At 48.0% G+C, this 18,928-nt stretch overlaps 2 protein-coding genes across 2 annotated transcripts; both read left to right on the plus strand.

Moving 5' to 3' along the window:
• Nucleotides 1-10,915: 10,915 nt before the first annotated feature.
• Nucleotides 10,916-12,013, plus strand: LOC140215889 (putative nuclease HARBI1). Its single transcript, XM_072286234.1, has 2 exons — nucleotides 10,916-11,462; nucleotides 12,006-12,013. Exons 1-2 carry the CDS (start codon nucleotides 10,916-10,918, stop codon nucleotides 12,011-12,013), a joined length of 555 nt encoding a protein of 184 aa, XP_072142335.1.
• On the plus strand, nucleotides 12,012-16,007 carry LOC129387095 (putative nuclease HARBI1). The gene is made up of 3 exons (XM_055075815.1): nucleotides 12,012-12,141; nucleotides 12,206-12,717; nucleotides 14,332-16,007. Exons 1-2 carry the CDS (start codon nucleotides 12,021-12,023, stop codon nucleotides 12,709-12,711), a joined length of 627 nt encoding a protein of 208 aa, XP_054931790.1. The 5' UTR covers nucleotides 12,012-12,020; the 3' UTR covers nucleotides 12,712-12,717; nucleotides 14,332-16,007.
• The last annotated feature ends 2,921 nt before the right edge of the window (nucleotides 16,008-18,928 follow it).

Genomic DNA, 18,928 nt, shown 5'->3' on the forward strand with positions numbered 1-18,928 from the left:
AGTTGACATAATTTGACCTATGTGCTGTATGTACTGGGAGACAATTAATGAACCTAGTTAGTGTATCACGCAAAGCTAGACTCACTTGCATTATCACTGATAAAAAGCATCTGAGATTAGTGGAAAGAAATCAGAGCCCACTGTCACAGCGGCACAGGCAAACTGTGTGGAAACAGCGAGGAAGCTAAAATGTCACACTGCTCTACTGCTGCAGTCCATGATGAATGCTTTGTAGTCGTGTGCAAAACACCGCCAGTGCCGTGTGAAGTGAATCTACGGGCACTCTCCAGGATTGATGCATGCATTCCTCCTCTCATGCGCTTTTCCGAATTTCTGTGTGCACTAGAATAAAACAAACATATTTCTTATAAGTTTACATATATTAAAGTCTATTGGGAGTCATCTGTGGGACCGTACCAACTGTTTTTTTTTGTGCTGGTCTGCTCTCAAAATGCCTTGACAGAACTAGAGTCCTGTGCTATGAATTCACAGTATACGAGCCAGTCTTTGTTGTATGGCAATTCTTATTGGTGACTCCTTTAGTGCCAGAGCGCCACAGGTACGGCGCTGCGGTAAGGTCGATCAGGTGGTATTAATACTGCCAGCTGACCTTCTGGAGAACAGTCGTGTACTGTCCTCGACAGTCCCACACTGCGAAAACAAGCCCTTGCCAACAATTCAGAAGAAAGAGCTTGAAAACGAAACGTGGCTATTATTTATACGAAACGCTTGCCCAGTGAGGTGGGGCCTTTGCCAGTAAGGTTCTTTGTATTGCTATGTGGCAAGGACCTCTGACATTGCATCCGGCCGAGTCCTTTCGTGACAATAAACCAACCTGTTGGTTATTCGAAACTAACATATTTCATCGTTTTCTTTGGTACTTGGAAAAATGACGGCGCTAAGATGAGGCAGCTCTCATTTATGTGCTTCACGTATTCATCACGAATCATTCAAGAACCCGGAGTTACACAATCAGTTAGGGAACTGTTTTGCACAAGTTTCTGGGGTGACTTTTTTTCAGTAAATGTTTCTCTCTTTGCTAAAATGCATTGCTCTAAATCCCTGCGCACTACAGTAGTGTCGACGTGAATGGACTACTGGGCCAGTTGGAAGAGGTTCATGTTTTACAGCGCAACAATATGCTCGTGTCAGCCCTGGCTTTCCTTTCTGTACGTCTTTTTACTTTCTCATTCGTGAAGTAGGCCTAATGGCACAATGAAATCATGCAAGGCTACTGTTTATCTAAAGGAGGATAATGCTCTGAACATACTTTTGGACGAGAACATTTTCATTTACCCCACTTCTGTACGCACATACAATGAACTCAAGCTTACTTCAGCATGTCTTAAAAAGTAACCGCAAATTAATAACGGCTTCCCTGCCGATACATAGTTTATTATAGAATAGTTGAGTAATTTTCGAGTTAAAAGAATAAGTGTTGAGCCGTTATGCTATTATCAGTTGGATAACTTCTCCACTTGCCTTGTTCATATCTACCTTTTCTGGACACGTACCAACTAGCGCCCCAAGCGGCCCCGGCACGAAGTTAGCTCTTTTTCGATGAAACGAGCGGGTTTTTCACCAATACCTAAAGCTGCAGGTGTGTCATTGAAACAGGCAGGTGACCGACCTGTTCTGGAAGACAATCCACACGAGCCAAATGCAGTGATCACGCTGTGGCAAGCAAGAATTTTGTTTGCAGAGCGGTTTAAGATTCAACAATGGAAGCCTATTTAAAGGACGCAAATTTGTACTCAATTTGCGAAACAAAAACGTAAGCTGTGGTAAAACTACGGGGGCTATCGTAACAGACGCCACAGCGTATGCAGTCCGGAGACTCTGCTAGCCTATCTCGACTCTCTACACATGGTGTAAGACTGTTCCCAAAAGTGATTTTTGAAACAGAGTCGTGCTAGTTCACGCAGTATCTATAAAAACGCGAGCGTATTACTTGCGGGAGCGTCGAAAATCATGGCCGAGTAGTTTAATCGCTCGCACCTATCCTTCCGCGTCATGCTGGCAGCGGTTGGATACCGCGCTGCGGGATACTTCTTTTTAACGCCACGTAGGGTTGAGTTCAACAGTCTCCCACCAGATGGCTGAAACACAAAACTCAAGATTTGGTTTCAGTTTTGCTTTTTCCGGGAGTGCTCTTCAAATATTATATTTTCTATTTCTATTTCCTAAAACTTAGCAATGAATTGATTATTTGTTAAATCATCGCTTTTATTGAGATTTTATTCGTAGGACAATGTAACACATGTATAAAACTAGCGAGTCACGAAGAAACCAGACAAAAAGCTACTCATTGCTCCAACTTCTTCTTCTTCTTTTCGCAGTGACCGCCTGCTCCGTTTATTCGTCTTTTTCTACAACACGCATGTACATGTCTTTGTGTTATGTTAGAAACTGTCGTGCCTTGTAGCACGAACATACTCAGGAATTGTAGACATTGCACCTTCATCATCCTGTGGAACTTCACGGCAATGCACATGCGTAACTGAATGGACGAAATTTTATCAATTTTATTTCTATATGATATCCGAGTAATTGACAGCAGGCTCCTACACATGTGGGAAGCAAAGCGAGCCCTCCTAAAGAGATGGAAATGCCAAAGACATAATAAGGCGTTGCGCAAACGCATAGCACAGTTAGACAGAGGCATCGAAGAACACGCACTTCAGGTATGTACGGCACAATGGGAAGACACGTGCAACGGCCTCGAGAGGCAGATGACCGGGGCGAGCGCTTGGCGCCTTTTTAGACACCTATTAGATCCGGCGGGGACTCGGGCCGCTCAAGGCCACAAGACTCGTAGACTCGTAAGAGATTATAAAGGCGATAACTTCCTCGACGCAATACGTGACCGTTACGTTAAGAAAGCCGAAAGCATCCAGTACGCCGAGTACGATGGCGTCACAAACGAGAAACTGGACGCGGAATTTAGCGAATCGGAAATTCGGTTAGCCTTGTTCGAACTCAACACTCGATCGGCGCCCGGCCCGGACCGGGTTACCAACAAGACTCTCCGTAACTTAGACGACGAGTCGATCTCCTGACTCGCGGCCTACGTCAATGAGTGCTGGCGAGAGGGTTCCCTTCCCGAAGCGTGGAAACGGGCCCGCGTTATCATGATTCCTAAACCTGGCAAGCAAGTTACGCTCGATAATCTAAGACCGATTTCGCTTACGTCTTGCGTCGGCAAAGTCATGGAACACGCAGTTCTCACCCGCGTGACCGACTTTCTCGAAGATCATGACGCGTTCCCGCACACCATGCTAGGATTCCGCCGCAACCTCTCCGCACAGGACGTATTGTTTCAGCTTAAACACCAGATGGTAGACGACACTACCAGCTCCACTAAGGCAATTCTCGGCCTAGATATTAAAAAGGCCTTTGGAAACGTTACACACCAAGCGATCTTAAAAACAATTAGAACATTAGGACTAGGCCAAAGAACGTATAATTACGTTAGAGATTTCCTCATGGGCAGGCGCGCAGGCGTCGTCGTCGGCGACGAGGAATCACCGGAATTTGAGACGGGTCCGTGCGGCACGCCGCAAGGATCTGTCATATCACCATTACTTTTTAATTTAGTTTTGCTTGGTCTACCCGAAAAATTAACAGAAATAGAAGGATTACATCACAGTCTCTACGCGGATGACATCACCCTCTGGGTTCCCGGAGGAGGATGTGATGGTCACGTCGAGCGAACGCTACAGGCAGGAGTAGATGCGGTTCAGAATTACTTGCGTGGAACGGGCCTTGAATGCTCGGCTACCAAGTCCGAACTCTTACTCTACAAACCCACAAGGAGAGGTCGTAAAACCCTGCGCGAAGAGGAACGGGATTATTCCAAAGTACGCCTTACATTGGCAGATGGTACTCCCGTACCGCACGTAGAGAAAATTAGAATACTAGGGTTACACCTGCAGGCAAACGGCCATAACGGAGAGACGGTGCGAATACTTCGTCGTTCGGTAGATGACACGATCCGACTCTTGCGTCGCATCACGAATAGACGCAATGGTATGCGTGAAGAGTGCGCGATCCGTTTCGTGCAGGCGTACGCGATAAGCCGCATAACGTATGTTGCCCCCTACCTGAGGTGGATCGGGTCCGAAAAAATCAAAGTCGAATGCATGATCCGAAAGGCTTTCAAGAGGGCGGTCGGCGTTCCACTCAACGCGAGCACCGACAAGTTTCTAGAGCTTGGAGTTCACAACACCCTCAACGAGTTAATCGAGGCGCACGACATTGCGCAATACGAACGATTATCGAGGTCAAAGGCAGGTCGATGCATCCTCGAGTCGCTCAGCATCGTACCACACTCAGCATGGAGAAAAGACGGCGGTTCCCACCTCTGTTCGCGACCGCCTGATCATCCCGCCGCTTCCCAAGAACATGCACCCGACGCACCACGCCAGGAGACGCAACAAACGAGCAAGCGACCTTCAGAAGAAGTTTGGTAACAGCAACGAGGCGGTGTACGTAGACGCGGCGCGATATGGAGGAGGGAGAAGCGCGCACGCGATAGCGGTTGTAGACCGCTCGGGTAGGTGCCTCGCGAGCGCCACGGTGACCACGGGACACACGGAGGCGGCTGAAGAAGCCGCGATAGCCTTAGCACTCGTCGCGGTGCCGAACGCTGCGATCGTGATCAGCGACTCGCAGGCGGCAATCCGCGGCTTCGCGCGCGGTCGTGTCTCGCGGGAAGCGGCCCGCATACTCCAAATTTCTGACGACGGCGACTCGTCATCGCCCTCGCAACGCCAAAATTCTACGGTCTTCCTCCTCTGGACCCCGGCACACACCGATGCTCCGCTCGCGGGAAACGAGGCGGCCCACGCCACGGCTCGAGGTCTCACACGCCGAGCCGCCGCTGATTATGTGGCCACCTCCGCCCCCGAGAGCGGGGCATCGGATCTGCCGGATCGGGACACTACAACAGAAACACAGCAACAAGAAACACACTGGGCGTGGGGCGATCGCCTAACCACGTTCAGAGACCTCACCCAACACTACAGACTCGAAAGACGCACATTCCCGCCACCGCACGATAAATTGAACAGGAAGGAGGCCGTAACTTTACGCTTGCTCCAGACACACACCTACCCTAGCCCCGCTATCTTACACCACTGCTATCCGCGTTTGTATCCAACAGACGCGTGTAAAACATGCGGACACAGAGCAACGCTGCGACACATGCTCTGGGAGTGTGCCGGCAACAACGGTAATCAAAGCAGCTCCGTTAGCGACGCGTCCATAATCGCGGCTGTTGCCAGAGTAGGACAAGGCTCGAGCTCCGTTCTTTCCGACGCCGCCCCGGATGCGAGAGCCGCCGGGGACCTTCTCCGTAGGCGTCGCCGCCACTGGGAGGCGGCTATCAGAAGTTCAGAGCTGGCAGACCAGCTCTGGGCCGTCCGGCAAGCCGAAGATGCCGCTCGAGTCCAAGAACTTCGAGCCGTCACCTGAGGCCACCACATCAAGAACTGCCGGACTATTCTTTGCTAAAGTTTCTTCTTCTTCTTCCGAGTATGAACAAGTTTCCACTGCCTGCACGAAGAGGGTAGTCATTTGTAAGAACATATGCATTTGTGGCACTTATTCGAAACATGGGTGGTGTGTGTTAAAGCCGTGTTTTGGTCGGCGCTGGGCGGTTATGTGACGCAACAGGAGCAAATGGGCTTCGCCCCCTCTCAGCAGAGGGTACATTGACTTGAAGAAGCGCCAAATTTAAACTGTAAAGCGATTTATTACAGTTTGAGTGTTAATGGTAATTGCAAAGGGAATGTCATTAAGTCTGTTTAGGCGCGCATGTTTTTGCGAGGCAACAGGGAAGGAGAGGGAGTGTTTATGCATGTGCATGCCTTGAGCATGCGTATATGTGTACTTGCATTTGCGTGTGCGCACATGTTTGTGTCCCATTATTTGAATATGCGTGCAGACGAGTGTGTGTATGCGTGTGCGAGCATACGCGTGTTTGTGTATGCCTGAAATTCAGTGTGCGTGCGTGTTTACATCTTTATGCGTGGGTACATGCGTGGACGGTGGGCGGATGAGATTAAGAAGTTTTCAGGGACGACATGGCCAGAATTAGTACATGACCGGGGTTGTTGGAGAAGTATGGGAGAGGCCTTTGCTTTGCAGTGGGCGTAACCAGGCTGATTATGATGATGATGATGCAGATGATGCATGCGTGGATGCGTGTAAATGTAAATGCCGGCAAACATGCGTCGCATATCTGTGTGTGTGTGCGTTTGTGTGAGTGTGTGCACGTGTTTGCATGTAAGCGAGCGGGAGCGAGAGAGCTAGCGAGCATTTCCCCGCTTATATCACTTTTGGGGATGAATGGCCTGTAGAGTTTATTTAAACCAATGTTGAACTCTACGATACAAGATCGAGTGACATTGCGTTTATAGCGTTATCTCTTTCTGAAAGCGAAATCAATGCAATAAAAACTCAGTTCCCATCCACTCTATGAAGAAGTATGACCAGCCAAGCGGTGTATGGGGGCCCCTTAATGGCTAAATGCACCTCGGCTGCAGGCCGGCCCGGTATTATACTGTCTTCGGTATCGGCCCACGTATGCGGAGTTCTCCGCCGTGTGCCACCCCAGCATTCTACTATCTTCGAGATTTTGTTCTACTCGTGGACACGATAGTGGGGAAAGTAGCATTTACCAGCTCCGCTTAAAAAAAAGAAAGCACCTCAGCCGTCAATATTGCCGCTCCAGATTTAGTCACGATGGCACCGTCACCATCGGCACAGCTCCGTGGGCAGCTACCGAGCTATTCACTTTTGTTATCTTCCTTCCCTTGGCGGCAGCGCATTGTCTTGATGCCAGCGACGCGCTAAAGCTGCACCATCATTGCGTCATGCATCGCTTGAGCAACCGAGCAAGCTTTGAGCGGCACACGTTCGCTTCTATACTGACACTAAAACTTTAAACTGCTTCCGTTAGATAAAACAGCGGGAATAAACATCGAAAGCGGACTGCGCACAAGGAACATGCTCACGGGCCCATACTGCTGATGAGATCACAAAAGGCTACGTGCGGTCAGAGGCCGAATCTTATAACGGTTCAGAAGGAGAGCCGTTATAACGTTCGGTCTCACCTGATTGATCAAAATTTTGCTTACGTCGGAGGCCATCAGAAACAGCGGAGCGGTACCGCAAATTATGATCAAGTCACGCATCTGTCAATTATTTTCAAAGTGAACCCGTCGTTGGCCAAGAGCGGAACCGGCGAAGTGGTAGTCCGCTTTGGATTACGTTGCTGTGGCTTGGCTGTTGGCTCGCGACCTTTGCCGCGCGCGCCGGTCGCGCGACCCCGGAGACGCGGGAGTCGTGCGCGCGTGCGTTGGTTGCTTCGGAGGCTATCACTTGCGCTTGTCGTCTGCTTGGCGTTGCTCTTTCGGTGTTGGCCACGGCTGGAATTTAAGTGCGATACGCATTCGAAGAGATGACGGATAATTATTTGCACCACCCCTGCTGGCTTTCTAAGTCGACCTTTGGCAGGCTACGCTACAATCTGGAGGAATCTTGGGTGCAAGAGTACCAGTGGTCATTCCATGCAGAGGAAGGAATTGCGCGCTGGGGTTCATCGTCACCAGTCTGCAGCTCCCATAGGTTGGTCGGAAGCGAATGATTCAGCGGAATGGCGTAGATCTGTGCTGCCGATACTGTCCACGAAGTTGCTCTCGCAATTAATCTGTTGGCCGGTAGAAGGGCTGAATCAGCTTTCCCGTGACTACCGCCTCAAAGCCAATGTCAAGAAGATATTTGCATGGTGCGATCGGATTCCAAGTGCTATCGTCAGAGTGAATAGCTCTCAGATTGCCATGCAGCTATCGGAAGGGTTCAACCTGGACTAGTCCAGTGCTTCCTTCGTTCGGCTGATAAAACTGTACAGTCAGGACGGCAAGATATTGTGTAGGTATCTTATTTGGCTGCCCTTGTTGCTCTAGTTCGGGAGTGCCGCACTTTCGTCCTCTATTTCACGCACAGTGCGCACCGTCGGCACCACGCTGTTTGATTTTACTTCACACAGGCAATGCAGGGCCCGTCTATCGTAACGCCCGATTTGCAATTCCATTGCTTCTATCACACAATGCGATGTAAGGCAGATCGCAGCGATAGCGGTAGTGCGGCGGCGAGCGAGTCATGTCCAAGCCGATGACGAAAGGCCAAAAAAAGAAGGAAAATTGATACAGTCTGCTACTAAAAGTGGTCTTAAGAACTAGCAGTTCATGGTTTTGTTGCGCCCGCTACGCAGAAGTGCTGGCAGTGTACACTCTAAGAAAAGTTTACTCCCTTTGAGTCGTATCATGCCACACAGCAATAAACGTCATCTGTCTTGTCCGCACTTCCTTTCTTTAACGCTGCGAGCCCGGTACTTCCCACTAATGAAGAGCATGCGCTTTATCAGCATGATAGACATTGCCGACAGGAAAGTAGCCGGCGCGGCGTTTTCAAGAAAGGAAACGCAAGCAAGTCAGATGACGATTATTGTTGTGTGACAGATATACACCCCAATGGGTGTAAACTTCTTTTACTGTGTATTCCTGGTAAGCTCCTGGTGCAAGGTCTTGGTAACAGACAGCATAGCGATGCGCTCTGCCAACTCATTTACACTTGCGATGCTGCGTGTCGGCTGAGAATGAAAAATAATGATAATAAATTACGTCAAGCATTGCGTAACCGCTTGGCACCGCACGTTTATACTTTATGGCTGGCCGTATAATATTTAATTTATAATTTATATTTAATTTAACACGTAGAAACATTCTGCAGTTCCTCGATTAGCTCGTCATATGATGACGTGCACTTCAGAGGCGGCACCCTCTCGTCTATTGCTCGTATCCTCCCATTCTTACACCTCCGGTTTGGGAGTGGCCCGTTTAGTGACATAAGCGGTGAAGTGAACGCTTCGTTTTCCGACCCGTTATAAGATCCCGCCCCAGGTTGATTTTACAGGTTTGCAAGGATTGACTGACGGGCTAGTTGGTTTATTATCACAGAAAGAACAGCGCTTCAAGTTGTTTGCGCAGTGTGTGTGTGTGGTTCCTGCTTTGTGTCCCGTCTTGAAGCGCTGTACTTTCTGTGGCTTCACAGATGTTCTTTTTCTGCGTCAGTTACGCTTTCTAACGGCATTTAATTGCAAAATGTTAATTAGCATAGTTCTTACAGAAGCAGGTCTAATCAAATTTCTTCACTCGGTTAGATAATCTCGAAGACGGGCTCCGTACTACTCGTTTTCTTTAGCCACCTAAGATAAATAATTGAAAATTTTGTGAACGTAGCCTCGTTAACTACGCACACAACTTCTCAACCTACTCCTCATGTAGTGGTTACCAATCTGGAAACTCGAATGACAAAATGATTTTACCAATAGTTATATTGATCTAAGTTTGTTTTGGTGCAGTTAAAAGGCAGCCGGCATACTTATGGTGCAGTAGGCTTCTTATGAAGCAAGTGTGAAAGCTCGGATACGCTAACTTGGTGCAAATCAAGTTTGTGAGCTTAAACGCATGTGTCCAACTGTGCATTTCTGCTCTTACAACCGATTCTCCTACATTATACAAGAAGCATCTCAGCGCTACAGTACAACACACAAGGTGTGCAAGAACATTGTGTGCCCTCCCCATTAGATTTCTGAGCGTTGGTGGCATCGTCAGTGTTTGCTGGCATCGTCATGAATGAAAACAGCTGCCTGGGGGAAAGCATTGGATACATTTTCACTACTTTGTAACGTATGGATCAGCGCGGACATGTACCTTACAACGAAAAGTACTGAAAAATGAAGAAGAGGGATTTGGTGCATATATTTTGGCTGTCTAATGCTAAGATCTAACGAAGGAAATAATGTGATGTTGCGACATATAATGCTGACATACGTACAGTCACGTGAAATGTGAGCTCGGACACAGTACCGGTGGTGGAACAGGCCCCTGGACTACAGGGCTACATCGAAACACGAAATGCTGGTTTGATAAATATCCGTAATCAGAAAGCGTTAGGCTCTAGCATTTTCGGTATGTCGGCGCCGCTGTGCAGTCTTGGGGGCCCTTTTTATCACGAGCACTATGTTTCAGCTAATATTTGAAGCAACAGTGTACTACTTTTTTTTCTCTATGGATAAGCTTTTGTTAGCGTATAACCACTGTTCCAAGGTTCTCGCTTGGCTCAACACGCGCCTGCATGTATTTCAAATATCCATAATGTTGTCACGGATTCAATAGCGAAAGAGCGTTATCTACTCAGATTGCGCGCGTGAAGCAAATGCTGGCGTACATTTTCGATCACATTTGAGCGCTACAGTTTTCGCTGCAACTTACGAGCATTCCAATCTGATATACCGATGTCCTGGGGTGCGATCGCGCAAACAGCTCGCTTTTCCGTTCTCTCGCTTGCCCTCTCGTGATTCGCTGGCGCGCGCGCGTTTCGTCACGGCGGCCATTGCGCCGGGGCGGGACCACAAAATGCGCTTACGTCACACTCCTGTCAATCATTCCAAAAGCGAGGGGAAACGGCCGCTTTCGAGGAACGGTCGGCAAGGGCATTCGTTTCGAAGAATGAATGGCCGTTGCCATAGCAGCGCTAGTAGCAGACGATGCGCCTGTCGTCTGCTCATAATGTCGTCGCTCGCCGAACATGGCTGGCCCTGGCGGGGGTCGAGTTTTTCGAGATTAAAACGCGATCCGCCATCGCCGAACGTTAGCGATGTTAATTATTGAAAACAACTGTGATCACAGTGAAATTAAATGTTGCGCCTGCGCTGTGATAAATATAAATAGTGCTGTTTTAATTTTGATTGATCCGAGTGCATTTGTCGAGAATGCTCGCCGTTTCACGTTGTGCTCAGAGAATCGCGTTCATTGTTCGGCGGTTTGTTTGGCTCTCACGAGTCGCGATGGCCGCTCCTATCGTCGCGCTTTTGGAGTCTCTCGGGCAGCCTCGGCAACGCATCTTTCGGGACGCATTTGTCGAGCTTACCGAGGAAGAGTTCCGCGACCACTTCAGGCTCTCGAAGCGCACTGTGCGCTGGCTCTGCGAGCAACTGGAAGACGCCATCGGTGGCCTTCGGACCGGTGGCATCACGACGCAAGACAGGGTGCTTTGTGCTCTCCGTTTCTTCGCGACGGGGAGCTTCCAAAGATCCATCGGCAGCGAAGAATTCGTATCCATGGGGCAAGCTTCCGTGAGCGAAAGCATTCACGCAGTTGCGGAAGCAATAACCGTGGTGGGCCGGCAACAGGGCTGGGTGAGCTTCCCGTTGACAACGGCCGGCAAGGCTAGTGCAAAGGCGGCCTTTGCGGATCGGGGCCGCATTCCCGGTGTAGTGGCCTGTGTCGACGGGACGCTCATAGCGATCAAACAGCCCGAAGGACTCAGCCCGGGCGAGACCGCGGGCTTCATGTCAAGAAAAGGCTTCTACGCCTTGATTACCATGATCGTAAGTACTCACGTTCTGACATTTTTTTTGCACGCTGTCATCTTTTATTAGGTTATCGGTTTTATGTAATGCCGTCGTAGTGTGTACAATACGGGTACCACGTAAAGCAATATCGATCGTGATCGAGCCCGTTCGGAATTTAATTTCTCGGTCCAGATTGACTCATTTGCTTAAGCTGCGGGAGGCAGGTAATCGCGGTTGATAATTTCGAACCGAATCAAATCGATCGATAGTGCCCTTGCGGTACGGGTATAAGAGTACGCATTGAACAACCAAGGCGGCTATGATGAGCGTTAATTCACAAATGTCTCGTGAATGTAGCTTTTTGCACATTTCTTGCAATAATTAAAGAAGACTATTTCGGAGATTGCTTTTTACTAATGTGAGAAAGAATGCAGCTGTGTCTGGGAAAGAATTATGAAATCATGTTGGTGCAAAAACATTTCATTCAGACTATTTATCTGTCAGCATGACGTGAAATATGAAAATATTCCAGCTCAAATTGCTTCTTCTGAACCATTTTCCGCCCGTTTGCTCTGCCCTCCAGGTGTGTGATGCCCACATGCGCATCGTGGACATCGATCCGCGTTTCCCCGGATCGTGCCACGACTCCTACGTGTGGAGGCACTCGCCACTGTTAGGCCGCCTCACACGTAACCTGCGACGTGGAGAATGGGTGCTTGGTGAGTGCTGCAGACATGTTGCAATCAGTGAAGTATATTACACAGTTATGTTTCCAACATGCAGGAGACTCAGGCTACCCTCTTGAGCCATGGCTGCTGACACCTGTGCCAGGCCATCCAGGCATTGACACTCCGGAGGGGCGCTACAACCAGGCCCATGCCTCCATGAGGAACGTTGTGGAGAGAGGTATTGGCGTCTTGAAGGCAAGGTTCCGGTGCCTTCAACGGTACCGGACACTCCTTTATGAGCCCAAGGATGCAGCCACAATCGTGGCAGCCTGCGCCGCTCTCCACAACATTGCTTTGAAGGCAGGGGAGCCGGAGCTGCAGGACAGTGATGAGGAGGCTGATGACAACCAGCCACCGCTGCAACAGGGCTTGCCTGTGTCTCAAGGGCACCACACCTGCCGGCAAGAAACGCCCAGAGAGCTGCTGATGAGGGCGAAGCAGATGAGGAGTCAGGTTGTCAACCTGTTCTCTGCGGCCCCTAACTGGCGTACCACTCACCTGCGTATGCTGCATCGTCGGCTGAGGCAGCAACAGCAGGCTCGTCGCGCGGCTCAACCGTAAAGCCAAGTGAGTTCTCCAACATAGGCGTGAAAAGGCAAACCTCATAATGCCATTGAAAAATTGAAATGGTCGCCCTTGATAAAAAGGATGCAAGGCATTTTCAAAAATATTTGTTTTGATTAATACTGAAATCTCCATTGCGGATTTTCACAGGGTGTGTCACAGTAACAAAAGGTTTAGAAACAGTGGAAGAGAGGCGTTAAAAAAGTGTTGCTGGGCAACTTAGTTCCAGATGGGAACGCAAATTCAAGGAGAATACAAAAAACAGCACAAGCACCTGAGCGGGTGTGCTGCTGCATCTCTATTCCGGGTTCTTTTTTTCTTTTGTAATTTTATTCTTAAATAACTAGAAACACAAAATACAAAATGACACTCTGTTATAACAGGGAATTTTGAAAACAAAACAGACAGAGGTAGGTTTTGCACGAAGACATGTCGTGCCATTTCGACATTTTTGTCCACCCCTGTAGCCAGCTGGGTAGCTAGATTGAAACGTCACAAGAACATTTCATTTCACACTGCATCGGGCACATTGTTCATGTAGTATATTCAGCCAGCATGGAGTAAAGCCAAGACATGGTGTAGCTCAAGGAAATGGTATTACTTTAATGTACTCCATGGTTTCAACTTTGTAAACATCCTCGTGTCACAAAAAAATACAGATAAATGTCAGCCGCTACATGTTCTGCATTCAGATACACCCCATATAATACAACATATCTGAAGTAGCAACAGTGACGAAATATGTCAGAATGAGCTGGACTAACGTGCTGCTGTAGCAGGAAGCCTGCAGGACGTGTGTATGTCACATATAACAGCACCTTGAACTACTCTTCAGTATCAGGTACAGTAATGCACTCCATAGCTGTAGCTTATCATATATAACGTTACATGGAAGTAGTAGCAAAAAAATATCACAGCAGGAGCCTACGTGGCTAGCCAGAAGTGCTTCATGTAACACTTATCACCCTCTCATTATAAAAGTGGTAAGCATACAAATAAAAAGCATCATGCAAGCCTGACGCATTCTGTACTTCGATATAAATGGCAGGAATAACATGACCTAGTTGAAAACAATATGACTAATACTGTTTTTCTCCGCGTACAAGGCATCAGCTCTTAGCTGGAGAATCCCCATCAGGCGCCAAATCAAGAGTTAGCTTCACTATATGTAATGTGTAACACAATTCTAAAGCAGCCATCTAGTGATTTCAGGTAGACACTGGATATGGAACCTTGCAACAAAAAAAATTGGACCTCAGTGCAACAACACAGAGTACAGAAAGAGCAACGCTAGCATGACTGCCACCTAACTCGTATGACTGAAACACCCGAAACATATTAATGATACTTGCTAAAAAATACTAAAACATACTAACGATAAAGTTACAAAAATAGTATGCAATTTCTTGTGCACATAACGGAAATAAGGTAACTATTTAATTTCTGCTACCTTCGAGTAACATCTCAAAGTTTAGAGATCACTAAAAAAATATTTAAATGTACAAAACAAGATCAAAGTTATAATGAACGAATAATAATGAACGAATAATAATGAATAATACAAAAAATACAAGTAATAAATAATAAAACTTCAAATCGTCTATTCCCTCCTTGCAGCCACTGCCTCCTGCATTAGTTGGCCCAAGAGCTGCGAAAGCTGCCCCACTGGCCGCAGTGCCTCCGCTACTTGGTCGGCCTGCCGCTCCACAGCAGCCACGACCCGCTCAGTAGCTGCAGCCAGCCGGTCTACGCCCTGGCGGATACCACGAAGGAGCTAGAAAGAAATCATTACATCAGCATCCATTCCCGCACAGTCGGTCAAGCACCTCTACAGCAAAGTGACCTGCATAACGAAAGAGTTCGGTCGGTTCCTAGTGTGAGGCGTGCTGTGCACAATGTTTACAAAGTGAGCTGTAGAACGGATGATTTTGGTGGTCCCAAGCACTTCAGGTATAAAGGTGCTCAACTGCATGTATGCTCATTCAGATTACCATATGTTCATTAGTTATGGGGACAAGGACAAACACTTTCTATGTTGTTGTCTGTCTGCACCATTGTATCTGTTTTTTGTTGTTGCTTTTCATGTAGTTCTGCAAAGAAATATCAATACCATATGTACTTTTATGCTGTCGAGCCGCCGGAAAGTTAACAGATGGCATAGCAATAAGTTTGGGATTGCAAATGAGCAAGCGACCATGACATGTATCACTGTAGCAAAGAATGCTAGGCCCTATGTTGCATTTTGTTGCAAAAGCATGTATTGGACCCTGTATATAAATTGTTATTCAAGCATTGCAAGCTGTCGCACTGCCATTATATGTGATGTTTCCCAGCCTTCCAGAACAAGTTAGCAACTTCAAACTTTGTGGAAATAGCCACAGTCCTGAGTGTATTGTGTGGCAAAGTTTTCCTCTTACTGCCTTAATTACAACCATTGCAACTCATTAATCAACAGTGTTCTCCTTTTTAATGTTTCAATAGTTTATTGAGGTTTGTGTTCTCCATCGTCCTCAATAAACTATGCAAGCTATAGTGTTTCTAAGTGCGTCAAAATAAAGGAAACTTTACGGCGATGTGCAGGCTAAATTTGAACTGTGAGTTAGCTACCGCCTTTGCAAATAATTATGAAGATGAAGGGCCCAGAGCATTTTAGGTATTTTACATATGCCACTCAATTTACCCCGCTGCCTTGGGAAAAATGTTTCAGACATGAATATTTTTGTGTGATGGGGGAGAACTATCACAATCAGCATGCGCAATCCGATGTGTGTGATGCAATTACAGCATATGCGGAAAAATTCATTAGCTAATACTTGAAAGTGGGCGGCCAAGGTTTGAAACGAGTAAGTCATATGAGGCAGTGTTTTAAAACGAGTGATTTAATTACAGGCAACTTGCCATGTTTATGAAACTGCTCAAAAGAAAGAGCTGTAGTGGAAATTGGAATGTATGAAGCTGTTATTGTGTGATTGATTGCAAGTGTCCCTGTTGTCTAGTCCACCCAGTCATTGCCTGTTGCAGAAATGCTAATGGCAGTGATTACTGTGTTTGAAGCTGTTACATTGTGTTAATGATTGCAAGTGACCGTGTTTATGACCATGTACGTAATGTATGATGATGTTCTCGTCCGTCTCCCTTAGTCTTTTTTTTTTCAGTTCAGCTATTGAAACACGTGTTAGCCATGTATGTGAGTTAGTGACCTGTGCAGCTCATCAAATTGCTAAAAAAATGTTACACCTGTCTACTGTCATTCTATTACACTCCACCATATAAAGCAGGCAAGGGCACACGCACTTCGTTTGTCTCGTCGTTCTGTGCGACGGTTCTGGCGTAGTCATCCGCGAGCCGTTCAACCAAGGCCTCTCGGTGGGACACCCGACGAGGGCCTCGAGACCGGCGCTGCACCCGGGGTTGGTAGCCTGGAAAAAGTACCACTTTTTAATGAACTAAACACACAACTACATTACGTCCAGTGCATTCATGCTGTGACATTGCAGGATATTTCCTTTTCACTTACTGGTTCTCACTCCGCCAGGGCCAGCTGCAGGCTGTGCAGTGGCTGGAGGGCTTCGGGGCAGTGGCTCAACAGCGACCACTCCTGGCTGCTGCAGTGCTCCTATATTGGTTATAGAGGGTACATTCACTCAACGGCTAGAGTAGAAATAGTTTGCGTTCCTTATATACGAAACAGATTCCACAAACAGGAAGGCAACAGGGAAGAGCAAAAGCTTACCTTCGCGTGAAAGGCCGCTTGTTCCAGCGGTGGTGCCCACAGATTGCACGGTCACCTCCATGGCGGGCTGCATTATGTATAAGATGCGAAGAAGCAGTTTTGTCAAGTTTGCGTAATCTGCTCCTCCCAATATGCACTAACGTAGAGTTATGACAGCAGAAAAAAATCTCTTGAAATCCCAGTAGTAAACCATCTTGTGCATGCCAGCAGCAAACACATGCACATAAAGGAAGAAAAACTATATCTGTTATACCAGTGTCACGCAGGCACTTTTAATCTGAATCGATCCCGATCGGGGCAAAATTTCTCTATTTCTATTGCCTCCCTTCGCGGAATGAAGAAAGGAGCCAGTGACTGTCGAGAAATTCTATCTAAACTGGGCGCGATCGCGAATGAAGCGGGCTGCGTGACTGGGGTATAACACTGCTTACGCGATGCAGTATACACGGCGCAACTACTGTAAATTACTGCCGCGTCCTCCCGTTTTTTGGTGCGTTTGTCAATGGCTTACCTCGTCGAGCGGTTGGTAGAACGGCTCGCACACTCCGGTCACCGTGGAGGTGCCCACTAGGGCGATGACACGGCCACGAAGGCCGGGCAGACGGCCACCACCCGTGCCGCTGCAATTACGGACAGCATTGTAAATATCGCGAGCAACAGAACCGCTCCTCGCACTCACCTTTGACTTGCGGAAGCTGCGGCGGCATCTCGACGGGAAAGAAATACTTCTTTCCGCCAAAAGACCTGCCACTGTTCGGCTGTCTTGGCGGCCGGGCCCTCTGTGTTCAGCAGGGCGGCGAGCTCACTCCAAAGCTGCCGCCTCCGCTCCACCGTGCACTCCGGTGTGAGTGCGCATGATGCCCGCACAAGGTAGGGATGGCCCTCCATGAACGCCACCAACAGTTCACGTTGGTGTGGCGACACGTGAGGGCCAAGCCTGACGTTCTTGTGCGACGACATTTTTGCAACTGACGAACAGCGATTTTGCAATTGAACTGCGCGCTCCCGCCAATTTGTTTTGACGTGTGCGATACCACCTAGCGGACTAAACCAAAATATATGCCGCTTAAATTAGTTTTCTGCTCTCGCATGAGATTTCCGAGGCAGATTATATGTTGCAACAGTAAGAATCTTTTTCTTATATTACGTGTTTAATTATTAAAGCATCACAAACATTCTGCACTTAATGTATCGTCCCCGATCGAAGCTCAAACTGGTGACGCAAACTTCCGGGGCTGGGCTCGCTCGTTTATTGGCTGTGCTCTCCCTCCCGTTCTCACAAATCTTGCGGACGGCCTACTTTGTGACGTCGCAGCCAGACCGAACGAACGGAAAAGCGAGCTGTTTGCGCGATCGCACCCCTGGGGTGCGATCGGAGATGGTTGTTCGGCGCGTTCGTTCGGTTACCGGCGCGCGCGATTGGCCTACTCCGCGCCGACGTCGCCAGCCGCGGGGCGCCGCCCCGTTTTTGGTGACGTCAAAATGACGATACGCTCCTGTCAATCATCCGCCCACCGAGCATTTCGTCCGAACGCGACGGGAGTTGAGAAGTTTGGAGCGATCATACGGCTTCGCATGGCGCGTCTGGTGGATTGGATTGGATCCAACAGGTGGCCTTTTCGGCTGCGGAATGGCAGGTTTGAATCCAATCCATAGTTCATTTCTAGAAAATGGCGCTTCCGTTGGAAACTTAGGTTCTTGCGCTGGCGTTTCTAGAGGAAGGAGGCGAGCGCGTGGCGGTGCGAAACGCGTTTGAAGAAGTGGCAGAAAGTGAACTCCGGCGTCGTTTTTGTTTCTCGAAAGAAATAATTCGTTGGTTGTACAGAGAAATCGACAACATCATCGGTGCCAGCGAGCCACTGGGATGTCGCTGCCTCTTGAAAAGTGCGCCACTCTTCCCGTCGTTTTTTTTTTCTTTTTCCTTCTCGCTGTGCGCGACACCACCTAGGGACGACGCAAAGAACCTAATAGATATAAATTGCAGTAGTCACACGTACTACTATTTGAAAACGTGTTCGCGCTTGAGAAGAAAAAATACATTTTTTTAGATAAAGATTTAATTCATTTGGAAGACGAGAAACATTTGGTTTTGTAGTATACTGTTTGCAAGCAGACGACAAACGACGGAAGTAAACTTCCGGGGAGGTCACCGCTTCCTGATTGGCTGCTCTCTCCGCCCCACTGTCACAAATTTTGCATACTGCAACTTTGTGACGTTGCAGCAACTGAACAGAACGCGTATCGAACAAAATATCTCCGATCGCGCCCCAGGGGCGCGATCGGAGATATTTCGGAGATATACGGAGATCGGAGATATACAAAACCAAATGTTTCTCGTCTTCCAAATGAATTAAATCTTTATCTAAAAAAATGTATTTTTTCTTCTCAAGCCCAAACACGTTTTCAAATAGTAGTACGTGTGACTACTACAAATTATAACTATTGGTTTCTCTGCATCGTCCCTTGGTGGTGTCGCGCACA

Source organism: Dermacentor andersoni, chromosome 2 (assembly GCF_023375885.2).
Source record: "Dermacentor andersoni chromosome 2, qqDerAnde1_hic_scaffold, whole genome shotgun sequence".
Classification (NCBI taxonomy): Eukaryota; Metazoa; Arthropoda; class Arachnida; order Ixodida; family Ixodidae; genus Dermacentor; species Dermacentor andersoni.

Coding starts and splice junctions, on each gene's coding strand:
- LOC140215889 (XM_072286234.1), top strand. CDS start 10,916: ATGGCCGCTCCTATCGTCGCGCTTTTGGAGTCTCTCGGGCAGCCTCGG.
- LOC129387095 (XM_055075815.1), top strand. CDS start 12,021: ATGCGCATCGTGGACATCGATCCGCGTTTCCCCGGATCGTGCCACGAC. Junction 12,142..12,205: donor ACGTGGAGAATGGGTGCTTG/GTGAGTGCTGCA, acceptor TCCAACATGCAG/GAGACTCAGGCTACCCTCTT.